Source organism: Mustelus asterias, chromosome 8 (genome assembly GCF_964213995.1).
Source record: "Mustelus asterias chromosome 8, sMusAst1.hap1.1, whole genome shotgun sequence".
Taxonomy (NCBI): domain Eukaryota; kingdom Metazoa; phylum Chordata; class Chondrichthyes; order Carcharhiniformes; family Triakidae; genus Mustelus; species Mustelus asterias.
In genome coordinates, this window is record NC_135808.1 from 121,469,825 (window position 1) to 121,491,756 (window position 21,932).

General features: G+C 45.8%; 1 protein-coding gene across 1 annotated transcript; it reads left to right on the forward strand.

Moving 5' to 3' along the window:
• The first annotated feature begins 1,720 nt into the window (after positions 1-1,720).
• Positions 1,721-21,494, forward strand: gfi1ab (growth factor independent 1A transcription repressor b). The gene is made up of 7 exons (XM_078218888.1): positions 1,721-1,895; positions 5,748-5,931; positions 6,934-7,131; positions 7,885-8,282; positions 11,707-11,844; positions 13,804-13,969; positions 20,002-21,494. The coding sequence occupies exons 2-7, from the start codon at positions 5,817-5,819 to the stop codon at positions 20,178-20,180; spliced, it is 1,194 nt and encodes a 397-aa protein (XP_078075014.1). The 5' UTR covers positions 1,721-1,895; positions 5,748-5,816; the 3' UTR covers positions 20,181-21,494.
• The last annotated feature ends 438 nt before the right edge of the window (positions 21,495-21,932 follow it).

Below are 21,932 nucleotides of genomic sequence, written 5' to 3' on the forward strand. Positions count from 1 at the left end.
CACCGAGGTGAATAAATGTGCGAAACGGATGATTGAGATTCTCCCCCCCCCCCCAATTGTGACTTCAGAAGTGTCTCTAACAGAAATCAGAACTTCTCATTAAACAGACAGAAAACTGTAATTATAAACTCCTCCTTGAAGTTTTGTATTGCAGACAAATAGTGAAAACAAAAGTACTGAAAAGAGTTAACAGAAAGTTGGTGCTGGGGGGCGGGGTAGCTGGTTAGGCACTTCACTCTCTGAGGAACATGCTTTCTTTCACATGTCAAACTTGTTGTTCGTGGAAACTTTATTTTTCCTAATTCGGATCCGGTGATAATTGGACTGACCCGTGCAAGAGCAACTGGATTCGGTGGAGGTGGGTGTGTTTAATTCTAACTCTGCCCTTTGATCTTAAGGGGAAACTTGCTTCAGCCGAGGCTGCAATGTTAGTTCCAGTATGTTACTGATTGTATGTTAGTTTCGCCTGCTTTTAACTAGACCATGTCAAGGGTGCTAATATCCGTCACAGCTAGTCATCTCAGACCGATCTTTCTTACGAGGAAAGCGGAGACTTGACAAGGCTGAAGCGTCCCCGTTCCCATTACAGAAGCGGCTGTCTTTCTCATTTAGTGACTGAGTCTCGCTATTCACTAAATGATGGTCATGTTTCACTGGAGCCAGAGCAGGCCGTCACCCTGAGCTGTCTCTGGGGGTGCAAGGCTGGGCTACAGACTGTCTTTAAACTCAGTTCAGCGCTTTAACTACACCTGGGTCCTCCATGAGTGTCGAAAGCGCACTGTCTGAAACAGGAATGGTAACGGGGGGAGTGGGGTCCAAGTGAAAATAAGCAAAGGGCAATTTCCAACTCTGAAAGCTCTCTCTGAACCACCCCTGTGTCGAACTACCCAGCCTCCCGCCCACACACATGCACACACACATGCATATACATACACACATGCACACACACATGCACATACATACACACATGCACACACACATGCACACACATATACCCATGCACACACACAGGCACGCACACACATGCACATACATACACACATGCATGCACACACATATACACTCATACATACACTCATGCATACATACACATACACTCATACATACACTCATGCATACACACACATACATACATACACACACATGCATACATACACACACTTATACATTCATACATACACTCATGCATACATACACACATGCACACACATGCATACATATGCACACACTGATGGACATACGCACATACATACAGGCACACACACAAATACACACACACAAAAGAAGCCCTGAGAGGGTTACTGAACAAGTCTTCCAGATAACTGTTCCCCACCGCCAGAGTTTTTCTCTGTTAGAATTGAAGCATGTCTTCATAGTTGGAAAGGGTTTTCTATTTTAAATAAATCTGTGTCATGAATCTCTCGACTTTCTCATTACGGAAGTTTTCGACAGGATCCAAGAATAGTTCAGGTCATGAAGTATTGCCCTCACAGAGATCACTGAGGCAAAGAAAGCGCCTTTACACATTCATGACACCAATCTGGGGGGGGGGGGGGTCTGGCGGGGGGATGGGGGTGGACTGTCCTCAATCAAACCCTGTGTGAATGTTGCCTCAATCTGGAGTCCCCGCTCTTTTTTTCACTCAGATTACATTTCTAAAACACAGGAAGTGCTTTTTGTGGTTTTGAGAGCTAAACTGTTGGGAGTTACACCAAGCTGTGAGCAGTTCCCACTTTGCTGGGCCGTACGTGGCCATTCGGATTACGGTGTTGTGTGATGGTGAGGATTCTCAGCATCAATATTAACGCCGCACTCTGCCCTGCTCCGACTCTCAGCCTTTGAGACGCCCGACCTGCCTCCCTCGTTCTCGCCCCGGGACCCGGCGCTGCCTGCTGGTAAGAAATGTTTATTTAAAATGTCTATTTTCAAATCGACCAAAGTGTTGCTAAAATCGTGTTTTTAGTCTCTCTCTTTCTAACATGGAAACTCGGACAAAGTTGGAAGCGAATGCGATAGCTCGGCCTCCGGGTTTTGTGTCTGAAGCCTGGGCTCTGGGGATGGCTTTGGGTTAGCAGTGTACTTCCACCTCTGGAGCTCTCCCCAGCTCAATGTCACATTTACAATAAATCCAGTTCCATCCAGGTCCCTCATTCTACAGCAACCTGGCCAAAAAGCCCAGGATAAAAACCTCTCATCTTCTGCTGAGAGTGTTTGGGGGGAGAGGGGGGGGGGGGGACAGATATTTATTATTTGCTGTGTGGAGTTACATGCTAACAGTCTTTGTGGTGTTAAATGTGTGAGGTTTGTCAAATTGCAGCTCCGATGGGCTGTCGATTTGCTGAATTTCTACTTCCTGTGATATACTTTATACTTTATACATGATCATCAATTCTCAAAGACTGCAGTCAGTGGAATCATATCTTTCTTGCCCGAATTCAGGAACGAGAATAATCTCGATAGATTCATGTTGTTATTCGGTGGGTTAAATATAAATTCCCTATCTGATATAATCTGTGTATTACCGAGCTATATCTACTGCCCCATTTCTGTTCTAATTGTGATGGATGTGCGACTGGGGGCCTGGTTATTTCTAGAGGAAGGGTTACAGACCCGGCTCCCACTCTATTATTGATTACCACAGCTACAGATGGACTCGCACTCTCTTCCTCCCACGTTTATCGACCGCGCCGCCTTTAAAGCGGCCCTTGCACTCTGAGACCTTGGCTACTTTGGGGTCGGATGAAAAGGGGGCTTGGTTTTCTTTTCGATGTTTACAAAGACGCCGAGGCAAAATCACGTTGATCGACTTGAAGGTTCAGGAAGCGTCGCTGGCTGCACAATGCAAGCGCAAACTGGCTGTGGGTTCACCGTGAGAAATCGTACAAAGCCACTGAGGAACCTGAAACTCACTGCATGAGTGTTTCCCGATTACAAACCTTCCCACCAGGCTACGTGTCAATGCTGATAAACTTTCGGAATTGTGACTGGGCTCAATCCACGTTTGCATTTGGACGCTCTCTTCAGAGGATAAACTTGCCTAGAAACCCGCTGATAGGAAAGTGAGCTGAGGGGCCTGGGGTGCGGATTGTCCAAGGTGGGCTTGCTATTGTAACCTCTGAGCCCAGCCCTGTGCAGTGGGTTTCAGGAGAGCACCCCGTCCATAAGACCATAAGACATAGGAGCAGAATTAGGCCACTCGGCCCATCGAGTGTTCTCCGCCATTCAATCACGGCTGATATTTTTCTCATCCCCATTCTCCTGCCTTTTCCCCATAACCCCTGATCCCCTTATTGATCAAGAGTCTATCTATCTCTATCTTAAAGACACTCAATGACCCGGCCTCCACAGCCCTCTGCGGCAAAGAGTTCCACAGATTCACCATTCTCTGGTGAATTCCTCCTCATCTCTGTTTTAAAGGATTGTCCCTTTAGCCTGAAGTTGTGCTCTCCCCATCCCCGCAGTCAGATTGACTTGTTTCTGTGAACACAGTAAGGGTAGGCTCTGGAAGGGGGGGGGGGCAAGGACCTTTAACAAAGCTGCATTGTGACATCCTCGACCTTGTTCGACCATAGGTATAACAACCACGTCAACATATTTATCAGATATGCTTTGATTTTGTTTCCCTGCTGGGAAATGTGCCTGTGGCTGAAGGCTAACCATTCTGTTCCGAAAGCAGGTGTAGAGAAATCTCCACTTCCCACCATCTGATTGCGGAGTTGACTCGTTTCATCCGTATTGCCCGCAAGAAACTGTTACGAGCTCGCACGGCCAACGCCCTGGTAAAGCAGAAGGGTCTTTCCCACCTCCCACCCCTTCTCCGTGTTGCAAAATAAGTCGCGGAAGCGGATGGTTGAAAACTAACGCAAAGCATTCAAGTAATGTGCACACTCTGAGAATCTCGCCACAAGACACGCCGAGGGGCACAAACAAAACCAGAGTTTGTGTCAATTAGCTCGGAGCGCTCGTTTATTGCACAGACACAAGTCCCAGTTTGGGTTAATTACACTAACTATTCAGATCTTACACGTTTCCCCTTCTTTAAAAGTCTGTAAGATTAATAAACGTTCAACTCACGTCAATCCTCACTCACTGAAGAGCAGGGGAATTAATCACGATGTCAATATTTAATCCCTTAATCAAAAAAATAATCTGGTTATTATCCCATTGCATTTGTGGGATTTTGCTGTGTGGAATTTGGCACCCCTTTTCCTGCCTGAACAAGATGGACCACATCTGAAAGATACATCATTGACTTTGAGACCATCAGCTGTCGTGACAGGCGCCATATAAATGCAAAGTGATCCAAAAAGTTAGTGGGATGAAGTCAAATTTAAAATGCCTCCTAAAATTGGACACAACTTTCGAATGTATAGATAAATGACAGGGGTAAATAAATGAACTGCCCCTGCCTTTTGTGTGTGAAGTTGGCACAGGCCGAAGAGAAGCCAATCAATGTTCAATCCACTCAACAACATGTCAGGGATGCAGCCCGGGCTGTGGAAACTCAATTCTCTCACTCGAACTGTCGTGTGGTCAGCGTGAACTTCTTTGTTTTATCTCCCATTCTGTACACACATTCCAGCCCGCATACCACATGCACAGGTCAGGGGTAGTGAAAGCCAGGGATGGAGAGAGCCAGGGGTAGAGAGAACCAGGGGTAGAGAGAGGTACAGAGAGCCAGGGGTAGAGAGAGTCAGGGGTAGAGAGAGAGAGAGAGAGGTACAGAGAGCCAGGGGTAGAGAGAGTCAGGGGTAGAGAGAGAGAGAGGTACAGAGAGCCAGGGGTAGAGAGAGCCAGGGGTAGAGAGAGAGAGAAGAACAAAGAGCCAGGGATAGAGAGAGCCAGGGGTAGAGAGAGCCAGGGGTAGAGAGAGCCAGGCAACTCCCACCAGAAGCAGAACCTCGAATAATTAATAAAATGCAGGAAAATGGGAGTTTTTTCTCTCTCTCTACATCTTTAGTGGGGAGAATAAATAAAACATTGCTTAAATTACACTGAAATCTGAACCCAGATTAGGCAAAAGCAAATGCTACATCAATAGTTTAACATCAAGTCATTTATATTCTGACCCTGGGCGAACAGGATGAGGTAACCGTGTCAAACTATCATTTGCTGTCGAATTATGGAGCGATGCTTAACATCATTGCTCCAGATTGTGATCTCAGAAGAGGACAGGCGTGGCTGGGTTTTAGCAAACCCTGAAATCCTCCAAGGACCTGTGTTTGACCATTTTGCTAAAGGGCGAGGAATGGAGTTGCAATGTTGACTGTGGAAGTGGCTAAGTCTTTGCAGGTTCTGACTGTAGCTCAATTTCAGGTCCAGGGACAGAATCATCCTATCGATGGAGTATTGTGTAACAGAGTGGAATAAATAGTGTCACTTATCCCGGGTGCTGTCAGTTTGATTTCCCAGCGGGAGAAAAGGAGAGCTAAGATGAATGTGTGTGTGTGGTAGGGGCATTGTCCTGTCCAATCAGATGGCAAGGATTTGTGTGGCCAGCTTTGTGTTGCCACCTGGCAGAGTAACACCTGGTGAGTGGGCAGGTCTCCTGTGCCTCCGCCCAGGGCAGGCAAGCCCAGTGAGTGGGCAGGTCTCCTGTGCCTCCGCCCAGGGCAGGCAAGCCCAGTGAGTGGGCAGGCCTTCTGCTCCTCCGCCCAGGGCAGGCAAGCCCAGCCTATATGTAACCAATGATGTGTAATCACACACAGCTCAAATCCAACACTCCCCTCTCTCTCTCTCTCTAAAAGATTCAATCGCTGCTCAAACTGATTTCCCCTCCAAGCCGCAGACAGGATCTGCCCCACTGAGACTGAGAGATGCCCCGCTCTTTCCTGGTGAAGAGTAAGAAAGCGCACAGCTACCACCAGCACCGACACATTGAGGATGACTACAACAACAAGCTGGAGAATATTCTGGCAGATATCTGCTCAGGTAACTGAAAACATTCAAACAGAAAGGCTCCACCCAAAGATTTGTTGCAGTGAGCCAGGCTCCGTGTGTTGTGGCGAGAGATGTTTTATTTATTTACTCAGCAAGATGTGAACGAAAGGTGACCGAAAACATTAGAGTGAGGCCTCAATTGTTTGTGAATTCGCTCAATAATTCTCTCAATCTGGGTAAAATATGAAATATTCGACTTGTTTTTTTTTAACAGTTCGCTAGTATCAGTTATTTAAATAAATCCAGGACACAATCCGGCTTGGATTATTGGTCAACATAGAACCGTAGCAAAATTACAGCACGGGAGGAGGCCATCCGGCCCATCTCATCCGTGTCAGCCCTTTCAAATCCCATCTTCCTGCCTCCGGCCCATCGCCCTGTAATTGACATCACCTCACTTGCAGATCCAAATACATTTGAAGAGAGTTTCGGGTCTCTGCCTCCACCCGGGCAGTGAGTGTGTGATTGTGAGTTCGATGTAGTTTTTAATATATTTTATCGATGCAGCGCTTCTTTGCATACCTGTCCCACTCCACCCAAAAAAACCCCGTTCAGTTTATTAATGTTTTCAGACTGCGGACGTGTTTTTTTGTGTCAACGCTTCTAGCTAAAGGAAGGTGTGAATAAAGATTATTTTTATCTGAACAAGTTTTAAGGCCCCCCCCCCCTCCCGCTTTGAAACATTTGTGATGCAGCTCTGTAGAAATACAAGCTTTTTAATATTTCATTTTTAATTGCATCATTATTTATTTATACATGTGAAAAGTCTTTGAAATATGGAAGTTGGGCAACGAATCTAATTTATTGTCGTGGACAAGATGTTGCTTTATGTACATTTTCTCTTGATACACCTACCTGCTGCTAGTAACTGGGCATTTAGTGCGAACTTATTACAATCTGATGACAGCCCTGTTTTTGTCTCTCTACAATTGTACAACCGGTTTAATAACTTCAATTGGCTCCCAACCCCCCCTCCCTCCAATGTGATTACAGAGAGCAGGATATCAGAAGATGCTACCTATTGCCCAGATGTCCCTGGTGCGGATTCCAACGGTAAATCTTCGCCGAAACCTCCCCTGGTGGAAGCGGCTGACGTGCCGGAGTCTCCGGCGAGCTGTGAAAGCAGCGTCTGTAGCAGGGCCCCAGAGTATGAGAACTTCTGGAGACCACCTTCTCCATCCGCATCACCAGGTAACATCTCTACACAGTAACACCGCAAGCACCAATCCCCTCCCCCCCACCCCACACACACCATGGCATGTAGTTCGAACGTAATTCGACGGCAGATAAAGCCAAACCGGGATATAGCAAATGATTGCCCACATTTCCTACAGTGAGGTATATTTATACAATTAGACACACACGCCTTATCAAATTACAATTTAAACCAGGCATATGGAGAGAAAACAATGTAAAAACCCACCACGTCCTGAATTTGGATGAATTGTGTAACTCTAAACAAAGCGGTAAATTTTAAAATCAGATTTGACATTTATTTCGTTAAAAGGAGCGTCCACATGATCGTGTTGCTTAGCTATAGTTATCAGGGCGAATACTTTCTAAGACTGAATAATTACCTTCTGATTATTGCCTTATTCCGAGCGAGACTTGTCCAATTTAATCTCAGTTAATACCTAATTTAAAATTGGATGTTATGATGTTTATGGACATTAACAGTTTAATATCATTGAAATACCGTAAGATTTTTGATTTGATTTATTATTGTCACATGTATTAACATACAATGAAAAGTATTGTTTCTTGCGCGTCATACAGACAAAACATACCGTTCATAGAGAAGGAAACGAGAGTGCAGAATGTTGCATGCTTCTAATTCTTACACACCACACTTTATACTGCATAGAAGCATGTTTAATTTGACATGTCATTATTCTGTTGTAAAGTCACAGGGAATTATTTAATTTCATTTTTTTTTTCGTTTAGTCTCCGAGAAATCCCTCTCCCCTTCTATCGAGGAGAGTCACCCATTTGCCTTACCCTTCAAGCAGTACGGGTGGAATAGTTACCCAGGCTCTGAGCTGAAGTACCTGGTGCAGAATTACCGGCCCCAAACTTTGGAACGAAGCTCCGCCGTGGGGTTGTACAGTGAACGCACCTCCGCCGCCGGCCTCTACAGTGACCTGGTCCCCACCACCGGCCTCTACAATGAACACAGCCCGGGCCGTGGCCTGTACAGCGACATGAGCGCCGCCCCCAGTCTGTACAACAAGCGCGGCTCCGGCTTTCACGAGAAAAGGAGCGAAATCAAAACCGAGTCGGAGCTGATCTGTACCCGGTTGTTGCTGAACAACGGCGCTTACAAATGCATCAAGTGCAGCAAGGTAGGGCTCAACACCCAGTGAAGCTGCCTCCCCACACTCCCTCTCCACATCTCATCCCTGATACCCTGTACTGCCCAAATGACTAGGTTCATTTTATGGATCTTTGTTGGAAAGGTTTTCCATCCCGCTATTCTCTTCCCGTGAGAGAATAGCGGGATGGAAAAACCTCCACCTTCCCTGCATTGCTGTGAACCAGGAGGTTTGCTCGGGACAGGAACGGGAACACTCCGTTCAGCCCCTCTTTCGCCATTCAAGAGCTGACCTGTGCCTCAACTCCATTCAACCGCCTTTGTCCCATAGCCCCTGTCACACTTAAAACAAGAAAAAAAATCCATCCCCCACCGGTGACACTCCCAGATCGGTAATGCTGAGCTCAAAATGAGGGACAGGATTGCCATGTCCTGTCCACATTATGTCATTGGCGGCCACAAAGTGTTTTATGCATGTTTCTTATCATGTGACCTGAGCACTTTATACCAACAAGCTATTTGGAAGCAGATTGTGGCGATAATAGACCCGAGCAGTGAGACTGGGGAAATATCTCACTGCCACATGACAACATCAGCTCAAAATGTTTGTACTGGACTGGGAGACCAGTAAAGAGTTGGCTCCTTTGAGAGAGAAGTTAGGGATCGACAGACGAGGAGACTGCAAAAAAAAATGGAAGAGCAACGCAATGGATAGTTTGACGCCACGTTGTACCGAACACTCTTGTGTTGGTCAGAGGCAACATGTCCTTCACCAAGAACCTGACAAAATATTGGGATTAAAATTATTAATCGAATCTAAGCAAAGACACTCCCGTTGATCGAATTCTTGGTGATCCAACAACAAACCCCGGGAAGCTGCCACTCATTAGAAACTTCACATCTTTATAAATCCATAATCAGAATTATTATTGGATTTTAAGTTAGGAAACAAATGGCACTAACAAGATAAACACAACATCAGTTTAATTCTTATCATGTCTCCTTTGTCTATAGTAAGTGGTTTTATAATGTCCACTTTAATGTTCATTCAGATATGTTAATAGATGAAAGGACAGACTTGTTTTCTGGAGCTAATTGGAGATGATTCTCTCAATAACCCTGCAGTTAAGGTGTGGTATTGGATGGGGTGGAGAATGTACATATTGTAAAGTTATCACAGTTGTGTGGGGAAGATTGGTCTATCCCATCTGTAATTGTTGGCATGTTCACATAGCCTTTTTGTGAACATTCACATACATCTGATGCGTGGAGTATTAACTAGTACAATACTGGACATTAGCAAAAACAAGAAGATAAGATTTAAATTAAAAGTTAGCATGAACTATGACTCGGAGCTGACAGAATTAGAATCCCTACAGTGCAGAAGGTGGCCATTTGGCCCATTGAGTCTGCACTAACCACAATACCACCCAGGCCTTTCCCTGTGATCCCACATATTTACCCTGCTAGTCACCCTGACACTAAGGGGCAATTTAGCATGGCCAAGCCACCTAACCTGCACATCTTTGGACATTTGGAAGAAACCGGAGCACCCAGAGGCAACCCACATGGACACGGGGAGAGCATGCAGACACCACACAGACAGTGACCCAAGGCTGGAATTGAACCCGGGTCCCTGGCTTTGTGAGACAGCAGTGCTAACCACTGTGCCATCCCAGAAACTATTGCAAGCAATACTTTCATCTTGGGGATCAGATGATTTAGGGACCACTTCAGCTTTGTTCTCATGGTTTATCATCTCACTTCCTGTTTCATTACATCACAACAATCCCTTGGTAAGATTTCTGTCAATAATTGCTGATACCTTTAGGGGTGTTATCAAAGGCAGGAATTATTTTAGTGGGGAGCACAATATGATTTATGTCAAAATTTCCCTTGTCCTGTAGTAATCGACAGGGCAATTTATTCACCCATTTTAATTCCATCTTTTACACTTTGATCTTGTAAACCATGCTAGTGGACTATTAACATGGGATATACACAGCACTCAGAGGGCCATGCAGCAACTGTGGAGAGATAGGGTTAACAGTTCAGGTCAATGACTTACCGCAGAACAAGTTCTGATGGAGGGTCCCCATCAACAGTTGTCCTACCCATTGTAAACGAACGTGTTGTACAAGCGCCTAGTCTTGTCATCGCTGTAGCATTGCTCATCCTCAGCCCTGTGCTGCATAAAATAATGTTTAAATCTAAATAAACTGATGCAGTTATAAGATCATAAAGTAATCTCGGCTGATTTGATGTCTTTTCCAAAAAAAACCTACACCCTCATACAAATTAAATCCTGCACAAAAGCCAGAAAGTGCCTGAAAAACTCAGTCAATCAGGCAGCATCTGTGGATAGAGAAACCAGGTTAATGTTTTGAGTCACTTTGCAGGGATAAAGTCCATAAGCATGATGCTGGACCTACAGCTGCTTGTCATTATAATTCCCCACCTTGCTCTTACACTCGCGCCACTGTCCTTGCCTGTTAGAATCTCCCAGTGCAGTTCGATGCCAGCTGGGGGGACAACATATCTTCTGGTGAGGCACCCTTCAGCCTTCTGGATTCAAGGTTGTGTCCAACAATTTCAGACCAGGTATTCTTGAGCTTCCTTTTGATTCCCAGTCTGTGCCTTGTTTTTCAGGCATTCGCCTTCAGACAGAACTGTTCGTCATTGTGTCACTATCACTCTATCTGGACCAATGCTTTGTTTCTTTAGTACTATTACCCTTTGCCTTTTGTTCCCTGACATCTCTCCCACCCTCTAACCTATTCCAGACCTTTTTGTTGGTCCCCTCCCCTTTTCAATACCTTAAAACCCATTATATTTCCGCCTCCCTTCAGTTCCCAAGAAGTCACATTGGACTCAAAACATTAACTCTATTTCTCTCTCCACAGATGCAGCCTGACCTGCTGAGTTTTTCCAGCTCTTTCTGTTTCTGTATTTTAGAATTCCAGTATTTTACTTGTATAGAATTCTGAACAACTTCTTAAACCTTCCCAAAATAAGTCACGGTGTGTAACCAAGGCCACTTGGATTGTCAAATATTTAACAAAAAAAGATTCAACTTATTGAAGATTAATGTTTTCACATCAGAATCCTAAAGAATAGCTCATCAATTCATAAGTACACATGGGGTGAACCCCATCAATGTTTTGAATGCATCTTATCAGCTTTTAATTGAAGGGTATTATACCCTTCCCCCAGTAAGTGATCGGAAATATTTTCTGATATGTTTTTGGCTGGTAATCAGTGGTCGTTTCCAGTTTTTGTCAGTGTGCATGTGATTGGATGAATGCACTGGATGAGTTACTTGGCCACCAGTATAACTCTGGTCCGCCCTCCTCATTCCACAGTCTTGTCTCAGTCTGCCAGTGCGGTGTTGGCATGTCTTGGTCATTTTACCAATTGTAGGATGCCATTAACTCCTTTTCCTGCCTTTGCATCAGGTGTTCTCCACTCCTCACGGCCTCGAAGTCCACGTCCGCCGGTCTCACAGCGGCACCCGCCCCTTCGCCTGTGACATTTGCGGCAAAACGTTTGGCCATGCGGTCAGTCTGGAACAGCATAAAGCAGTGCACTCACAGGTAGGAGAACCACAGAAAACAGGGTCTGTCAGCTAGAACACACCAAGCACTCATAGCATGATCCAACTGGAAACCAAGCACACACATACATAAGCATCGCCTTAACAGACTAACGCTTTGTGCATTCGAAGCAATTCAATCATTTTCCATTTATTTCAGACAGAGCACATGTATGAGTATTTTTGCAGCAGTATTTATTTGCACTGTTTAGCATTGTTATGTGAACAAATGGTGGAAGCAGATTCAATAATAACTTTCAGTAGGGGATTGGATAAAAACCTGAATTTGCAGGGCTATGGGGATAAAGCAGGAGAGCGGGATTAATTGGATTGCCCTTTTAAAGAGTCGATATAGACACAATGGACCAAATGGCCTCCTCTGTACTGACTCAATAAGTAGACCTTACAGTAAGAACCATGTAAAATAATGGTAATGCTGAGCATTTTTGCCTCATTATTTTTCAATGTCACCTTCAAAAAAATTAAATTTACAACCACTTTAAAATGGTTATTTTTGAATGTTACCTCAAATCCATTCATAATGGTAGCAGCACCAGGAAGATCACTATATGATTAGTCAAAATTAACATGACTTCATGAAAGAAAAATCATGTTTGACAAAACTATTAAGAGTTCTATGAGCATGTAACTAACAGGGTAGATGAAGGAGAACCAGTAAATGTAATATATTTAGATTTTCAAGAAGGCAATCGGTAAGGCGCCATACAAGATTAGGGCCCATGAGATTTAAGATAATATGTCAAAATGAAACATGGATTATTCAACAGATAGAAAACAGTGTAAGGATAAATGTGGCATTTTCCAGATGGTAGGATGTAACAGTGGGCGATCCACAATTATTATTGCTTGGACCTCATTACTTACAATCTATAACAATAATTTAGATGAAAAGATGACTGTGATATTTTCAAGTTTTCTGATTATGCAAAGCTGGATGGGAGAGTAATCTGTGTGGAATATATGAAGAGACTGCAAAATGATGTAGACTACCTACATGAATAGTCAAGAAGGTGGCAGATGGAATCTAATTTGAGGAGATACACTTTCATAGGAAGAATAGAGAAGCAGAATATTTTTTTCAAAGCTGAGAGATTACAACCTTTGGTATTGGAAAGGATTTGGGATCCTTGTGTAAAGTCACAGAAAGTTAACATGCAAGTCCAATAAAAAATTAGGAAGCCATTACTTTTGTTGCAGAGGTGTTGGAGCATGAGCAAGGAACTCGTTCTGCAATTATACAGGGCTTTGGTGGGGGGTGTAACAAAGGTTACACAAGATTGATTGTGTAACAAAGGTTCAATAGATTGATTCCTGGGATGAGAACTGTCCTATGAAGAGAGACTTGAGTTGAACCTGTGCAGAGAGATTAAATAGAACAGGCATTTACTGTTTGGAAGAATCAAAAGTGACCATATATAAGCCTATATCATTATTAGAGGGCTGTTAGGGTAGATCGTGAGTTGGTTCTCTAGCTTGAAAGTTTAGAATTAGGGACATAGACTCAGGACCATGTCATTCAGAATTGGGATGAGGATAAGTTTCTTCACTCACTCAGAGGTTTGCAAATCCAGCACTTCTTATTCCAGAGAACTGGAGTCTATTCAAGACAGGGTTGGATAGATTTTTGAACACTGAAAGGAAGAAAGGAATATTGGGATAGGGCAGAAAAATGGAGTTGATATAGCCATGATTTGATTAAGTGGTAGAGCAGACTCGATGGGCCAAATGGCCCAATCCCACCTTTATTTCTCATGCTCAAACTTATTATCTTAGAACTTAGAAATACTCAATGAATTAGAGCTTTGTTATGTCTTTACCAGATATATATATGTCTGCATCTCACTCAAATGTGTGTTGAACCAACCAAATTATGATTCGGGGTGACAGACTGTAACGTCAAGTTTTAATTTCATGTTACAATTTTATTCCATTTCTTCAGGAAAGGAGCTTTGACTGCAAGATCTGCGGTAAAACTTTTAAAAGATCTTCTACGTTGTCCACACACTTGTTGATTCACTCAGACACCAGGCCTTACCCCTGCCAGTACTGTGGGAAGAGATTTCACCAGAAGTCGGACATGAAAAAACACACCTTCATTCACACAGGTGAGGAGGAGGCAGCAAATGCATTGTAGAAATGAAAGGCCTTTGACTGCCAGTGAAACTCAAAAAAAAAATCAGTGATCTGAAACTGACTAGGAAGGAAAGCAGTAACTTTCCCGTCATAGTCATAGGAATAAATTTTACAGCACGGAAAGAGGCCCTTCAGCCCAGCGTGTCTGCACCGGCCATCAAACACCTATCTATTCGAGGGCAGCACGGTGACACAGTGGACCTGGGTTCGATTCCCAATTCGGGTCACTGTCAGTGTGGAGTCTACACGTTCTCCCCGTGTCTGCGTGGGTTTCCTCCGGGTGCTCCGGTTTCCTCCCACAGTCCGAAAGACGTGCTGGTTAGGTGCATTGGTCATGCTAAATTCTCCCTGAGTGTACCCGAACAGGCGCCGGAGTGTGGCGACTAGCGGATTTTCACAGTAACTTCATTGCAGTGTTAATGTAAGCCTACTCGTGACACTAATCAATAAACTTAAAGAGCTTAAACTTATATCCCATTTTCCAGCACTTGGTCCATACATAGCCTTGTTTGCCATGACATTTCAAATGCTCATCTAAATATTTCTTAAATGTTATGAGGAATGTTGTGCCTCTATTATCCTTTCAGGCAGAGAGTTCCAGATTCCCACCACCCATCTGAGTGAAAACAATTTTCCTCAAATCCCCTCTAATTTTCCTGCTCGTTACTTTAACTCTACACCCCCTGGTTATTGACCCCTGTACTAAGGAGAGGACAGGTTATTCGATGAATATTCTTGGGAATAATTCTCACTTAACATCCTGATGAACATGATATATCTTCTTATCACATCGGGGGGGGGGGGGGGGGGGCGGTGATTAAGCAATGAAACTCTTCCACCAGACAATCAGTTCATTACTGATTGATTTCCCTGGCTTTATCCTTTAATAGCCTTTTCTTAAAAAATGATCAGGCTAACATCTGAAATCTTCAATTGACTTCTAACCTCAAGAGCACTTTTAGGGAGAAATGGAGTTCCGATTTCCACTAATCCAAAAGCAAAAGCAGACTAGAAAATCTGAAGTAAAAACAGAAAAAGCGGGCAAAACTCAGCAGGTCTGGCAGTATCTGTGGAGAGAGAAATAGAGCCCTGCGCAAAATGCCATGTCTTTCCCCATGACAGGAGGTGGCCTGCCATCGGCAGGATAAAGCAGAGCAAAGTTTATTTATTAGTCACAAGTAAGGCTTACATTAACACTGCAATGAAGTTACTGTGAAATTCCCCACACTCCGGCACCTGTTTGGGTCAATCCATCTAACCAGCACATCTTTTGGACTGTGGATGGAAACTTGGAGCACCTGGAGGAAACCCATGCAGATACGGGGAGAACATGCAAATTCCACACAGACAATGACCCAAGCCAGGAATTGAACCCAGGTCCTTGGCGCTGTGAGGCAGCAGTGCTAACCACTGTGCCACCATGCTGCCCAGGATCTTCTGGTCAATGGGGTATTCCTGTTGAATGCACCCCTCGCCTCCATGAAACCCACGGTGGGAATGTGCCATCGGCAGGACCGCAAGATCCCACCAGCTTGAATGGCCGGAACATTCTGATGAAAGGTGAGGACCTGAAACTTGCTGCCATTTCCGCCAGTGGGATCTTACGGTCCCACCAATGGCACACCCCAACTGCGGGTTTCTCAGTGCCGAGGGGCGGTTCAACAGGAAAGCCTGTTGGCAATGGTGGGACCGTAAAATCCCACGTGCAGTGTGCTGCCTCCCACAGCCGCAAAACACGCCGTGGTGGGGGCAGAAAATCCCGCCCGTTAATTCTGGCTGGAATTCTCCAGTCCCGCTGCAGCGAATCTCCATTCTTGCTGGAGTGGGTCGTGAATGGACAAATGCTGGCAGACCTGCTGAGTATTTCCAGCATTCTCTGTTTTATTTTCCAGATTCCACTGCCTTTTGCATGCTCTGTCCCCCCCATCCCCCCCCATTCCTCCCCCCCATTCCTCCCCCCCATTCCTCCCCCCCCCATTCCTCCCCCCCCCCCCCCATCCCCCCCCCCCCATCCCTCCCCCCCCCATCCCTCCCCCCCCATCCCTCCCCCCCCCATCCCCCCCCCATCCCTCCCCCCCCCATCCCTCCCCCCCCCATCCCTCCCCCCATCCCTCCCCCCCCCCTCCCTCCCCCCCCCATCCCTCCCCCCCCCCCATCCCTCCCCCCCCCCCCCATCCCTCCCCCCCCCCCCATCCCTCCCCCCCCCCCATCCCTCCCCCCCCCCCCATCCCTCCCCCCCCATCATCCATCCCCTCCCCCCCCCATCCCTCCCCCCCCCCATCCCTCCCCCCCCCCCCATCCCCCCCCCCCCCCCCATCCCTCCCCCCCCCCATCCCTCCCCCCCCCCCATCCCTCCCCCCCCCCCCATCCCTCCCCCCCCCCCCCATCCCTCCCCCCCCCCCATCCCTCCCCCCCCCCCCATCCCTCCCCCCCCCCCATCCCTCCCCCCCCATCCCTCCCCCCCCTCCCCCCTCCCCCCCCCCCCCCCCTCCCCCCTCCCCCCTCCCCCTCCCCCTCCCCCTCCCCTCCCCCTTTTAACCAGCTTTCACAAAAGCCCAATTTCCCGTTTGGGTTTTGTGTGCATTTCATTCTCAGAGTTTGCTCTGCAACTCAATGCCGGCGCAATATTGCATCTCTCTGTGAACAATGCCTGACGGAAGAGCTGGAGTTTGGCGATGGTTTCATTAATGACCCCTGTTCAATAATTGAACGGTGGCAATCCAATCAGTGTAGCTTAATATGATCCCGGCCGCTGTTTATTCAGAGCGGCTCGCTGTAAGATGATTACCTGGGTATTATTAGCCTGGCCTTGATTTAGCGGCCAGGGAGGATGACAGGTGAATAGTTATCTGCCTGTGCTGGATGCTCACAGCGCCTGCCGGCCGCACACGGAGTGACAATAGCCGACTTTCCATAGGCAGAGCGAGCGGGGGTTTCACATTCAACAGCCAGAGAGTTGTGAATACAGTGAGATCTGTCAGGAGCCTTCAATCAGTTAGTGCTACACTCTGTACACACTCCTGTTTCACAGTTCATCCCATTATATATGGGTTACTGTTATCCACACAAACTGTCTAAAAGAAAACAGGATAGAACCTGAAACTGAGATCACAGCAAATCTGTCAGCATCTTTCATGTCCCTTAGCCAAAACAGCCATCCACCGCCCCCCCCCCCCCCCCCCCACCCCGCCTGGTCCCTTTGCAAATGATGGTCACGGGTCCAGTGTGAATTTCCAGTATTTTTTTTAATTTTAAATTCTTCATTCAGAAAACTGGAGGTGGTTTAAGCTCGGTGTAATTTAGAACATAGAACATCGAAAAAATACAGCACAAACAGGCCCTTCGGCCCACAAGTTGTGCCGGTCATGTCCCTACCTACCTAGGCTTACATATAGGCTTACCTATAACCCTCAATCCTATTAAGTCCCATGTACTCATCCAGAAGTCTCTTAAAAGACCCTATCGAGTTTGCCTCCACCTCCACTGACGCAGCTGATTCCACTCACCCACCACCCTCTGAGTGAAAAACTTACCCCTGACATCTCCTCTGTAACCTACTCCCCAGCACCTTAAACCTGTGTCCTCTCGTAGCAGCCATTTCAGCCCTGGGAAAAAGCCTCGAGAATCCACCCGATCTATACCTCTCAACATCTTGTACACCTCTATCAGGTCACCTCTCATCCTTCGTCTCTCCAAGGAGAAAAGACCGAGCTCCCTCAGCCTATCCTCATAAGGCATGCCAACCAATCCAGGCAACATCCTTGTAAAAATTTGATGAATCTTGGATAGCCCAGGGTGGCATGGTGGCACAGTGGTTAACACTGCTGCCTCACAGCGCCAGGGACCCGGGTTCGATTCCCGGCTTGGGTCACTGTCTGTGTGGAGTTTGCACATTCTCCCCGTGTCTGCGTGGGTCTCCTCCGGGTGCTCCGGTTTCCTCCCACAGTCCAAAGATGTGCGGATTAGGTGGATTCGTCATGCTAAATTGCCCCTTAGTGTCAGGGGGACTAGCTAGGGTAAATGCATGGGGTTATAGGGATAGGGCCTGGGTGGGATTGTGGTCGGTGCAGACTCGATGGACCGAATGGCCTCTTTCTGCTCTGTAGAGATTTCCACTGCCCCTTTTTTTTACTAGAATAGAGATTCTATGATTCTATGAAAGGAAGGCTAATTTACTGAGAATGAAACTGGGGCGGGCGGGGCAGTTTCAAAGTGAACTCGGGGGAGGAAGAAACTTAGCATCACCCCTAACTAAAATAAAATACACACACATAGCAATTGCAACGAAATTGTGACCAATTTTATTTTTCATACAGGAGCGGTCAATATTGAAAGGATTTAAAATATTCGCCGAGCGAGTACAACTCAGCTGAATGTAAATTAGAATAAATTATAATGAATTGTAACTCCGGGAGCAAAGGAAGATCACTGCTTTGTATCAGTCTGACTGCTGCGGTAACTAGGCTGCTAGTGGAATAAACCCAGGGTAAGAATTATCAGGCCGTTCATCCCGAAAATAAACATTCGGCACAATATTCAAAACAAACACGGGGCCCCGCAAAGTTTCCAGTTAGCTGGGTTTCTGCATCTCCCGATTTAGCTGAAGTCTCTGAGAACACCATGAAAGCGAATGAGCTGCTAACACGGCAAGGAAAGTGATCGCGTCGCTATATTTACATTCTACTTGTACTATTTAAACCCGAATAGGTCACTTTCAGGCCTTATTTTATTTAAAAGTTTTCTGTACCTCACATTGTGCTAATTGCAAGAGGAATTGAACCTTTGCCTCTGTGTTTAATTGGAAATATACAACTGGTCTGCATTAACCTGAGAGCAATAGAAATATTTTTTTGGGGGGGAGGCGGGGGTGGAACCGTGTTTTTATTGGGTTTCGGATTAATGTTTCACAATCCTTTATCTTCTTATTGAAGTATTCTCTCTCTCTCTCTCCTAATGTTTTTGATCATAATATTCAGCGTCCCTGTGCGGTCAATGGGACACAATCTCAACTTCCTGACCAGTTTATTATAGTAAGAAGTCTCACAACACCAGGTTAAAGTCCAAACTTCTTGCTGTGTTTACCCCAGTCCAACGCCGGCATCTCCACATCAAGTTTATTATAGCCAAAGAAGAGCCATTTTACCGATTCCGGGGCGGGCGAGGCTCGCAGAACGGAATTCCCCGTTGGTCTGGGGCGGGATTTTACAGTCTCGCCCCAGCGAGGTCGTAAAATCCATATCATTTCAAACATTGGGCGGGAAAGAGTCCCCCAGATACACAATGTGTAACGGAACCGTCAGCATTTTCCGTGCGAAACTATTTTTGATTTCACTTACACAAGGATTTTTCGCCATGAAGGCAGCTATTTCGTTTGTGTTTTGATTAATTAAATCTATATAAGACACATAGATAGGTGACTACATGCTGGGAAATGGGATGAGGTGGGAGTTCAGGTGTTTCTCGCGTGTCGGTTCAGACTCCATGGGCCACTTCTTGCACTATATGATCCTATGATTGTCAGATGATGTTCCCGGTGAGACTGCCGGTCTTTATATAAGTGGAGGGATGTCCATATACCATCCATGTATATGGGCGGCATTAGCACAGTGGTTATGGGCGGCATGGTAGCACAGTGGTTAGCACTGCTGCTTCACAGCTCCAGGGTCCCGGGTTCGATTCCCGGCTCGGGTCACTGTCTGTGTGGAGTTTGCACATTCTCCTCGTGTCTGCGTGGGTTTCCTCCGGGTGCTCCGGTTTCCTCCCACAGTCCAAAGATGTGCGGGTTAGGTTGATTGGCCAGGTTAAAAATTGCCCCTTAGAGTCCTGGGATGCGTAGGTTAGAGGGATTAGCGGGTAAATATGTGGGGGTCGGGCCTGGGTGGGATCGTGGTCGGTGCAGACTCGATGGGTCGAATGGCCTCTTTCTGCACTGTAGGGTTTCTATGATTTCTATGAGAATACAGTGCGGTTCCTCGGTAATGATTTACTCCCCCTTACTTTGCAGGCGAGAAACCCCACAAATGCCAGGTGTGTGGCAAAGCTTTCAGCCAGAGCTCCAACCTGATCACACACAGTCGCAAGCACACCGGATTCAAGCCGTTCGGCTGTGATCTGTGTGGCAAAGGATTCCAGAGGAAAGTGGACCTGCGGAGGCACCGTGAGACACAGCACGATTTAAAATAGGGCAGCTGAGAGAAGAGGAAGACACGGGAAAGCAAATAGCCTCGACAGCTGGGTAGCAGGAACCAGCTTTCCAAAGCCCCTGCCAGGATGTCCCAGTGATGTGACTGGGGACCACATGTGTGAAACAGCCCTCCCACCTCTATGTGGCCTCGGTTGCCTCCATGTTATTAAGATGCAGACTGAGTTCCAGGGGAATTCTCCATGTGTAGAAATGTGCCTTTCTAGAAACACTGCGGTCAGATAAAGGCAGTTATCTGCCTCGGTAAACTTTACTTTAAATCCTATTTACAACTTTTACTTTAAAAAAAACTGTTCGACATTGTTAAATAGGTGAAAATTTCACTTATTGAGTAGAAACTTTAATCGTTCAATCCCTCATTTCCTTCCAAAAGGGAGAAAAATAAGTTGTTTTTTTTAAACGAAAAAACATGGCAAACACCGGTTCGGCTTTCTGCATTTTTAAATATTGACCGGGTTTTCCGACACGGGTTTGCCGAGGATGGTAAAAAAATGGCTTCAAACCTCCAGCCAGTGAGTCAGGAAGCTCTCACTGTTTGATTCTTGTGTGTGTAACACAAGAACTTGGCAATTTCACTCCCCAACTTCCAGCTCTGTGGGGGAAAATGTCCATACAACTGAACACAGCGGGAGAAATGTACTTTTGTAAATAGTTTAATCCAATATTTACTTCCTAAATGGTTACTCGAGTTCCCAGGAACTGTGCTCTCCGCACAGAAATCGACTTAATTGAGGTTCGAGAGGGTAAATAGAATGAACAAATTATTTGAATAAATCGAACACCCACTCCCCTTTCCTCAATAATGTATTTCTGGGTCTTGTATCCGGAGCTGGTGGGTTGTGACTCGGAGATTTTAGGTTAGGTTCGAACTCATTTCAAAAGCACAGTTAAAATCGGGCGTTAAACAGCAACACGGATCCGAACCGTTGACAACAAAAAAAGTAAATTATTACTTTTAGGCGAAAGTAATTAAACAATAGAGACCGCGCTGTCATTAAAACCCCAGTTGGTTGCGGAGATCAGACAGGACGCGATATTAGAATAGTTTAGACAACATCTGGACGCATTAAGCGAGGATTGGGATCACTTTTGTCATTTTTCCATTGGGCGCCTGGGTGCAGTGAGACATGGCTGGAATGAATTGGTAATAACCCGAGTGCGGGTACAAAATGGACAGACTATTAAAACCGTATTTCAATATTTGTATTTTTCTGCTCAAACTTTAACGGGTGTGATATTATAATCTATTCTACTTTATTTATTCACGAGACATGAAATAAACTGAGAAATTTAGTAAAACTTGTCTTCCATTTGTCACCGTTGTAGACCTCACACTAACCAGGGTCTGAGGGGAATGTTCGGGCAGTTTTGCTACATTAGAGACAATTTGCTACATGATTTGCTTTATAACCAAAGCAAACGCGGGGGAAAAGGAACCATCGCAAGAAATGGAATACAATGCAATTTCTAAACGTGGATGTCTCGGAAGAGGCAAAATTAAAGCAACAAGGGCTGGGAGATGTGACTGCTGCTTATCATCTTGCGAAATTTGACGATTATAAATATATTCCTCAACGCGGTTACTGGAACCCGATTAAAAATGCATTATGCAGATTACCTTTCACATTATTCATGGGGTAGAGGTCCTACCTTTTGTGTGCTGGGGGTAAGAGTACACTGTGTAAGCGGAGACGCCGAGCACACCTTTGTTGCGGTTTTTAAATTTTTAATAG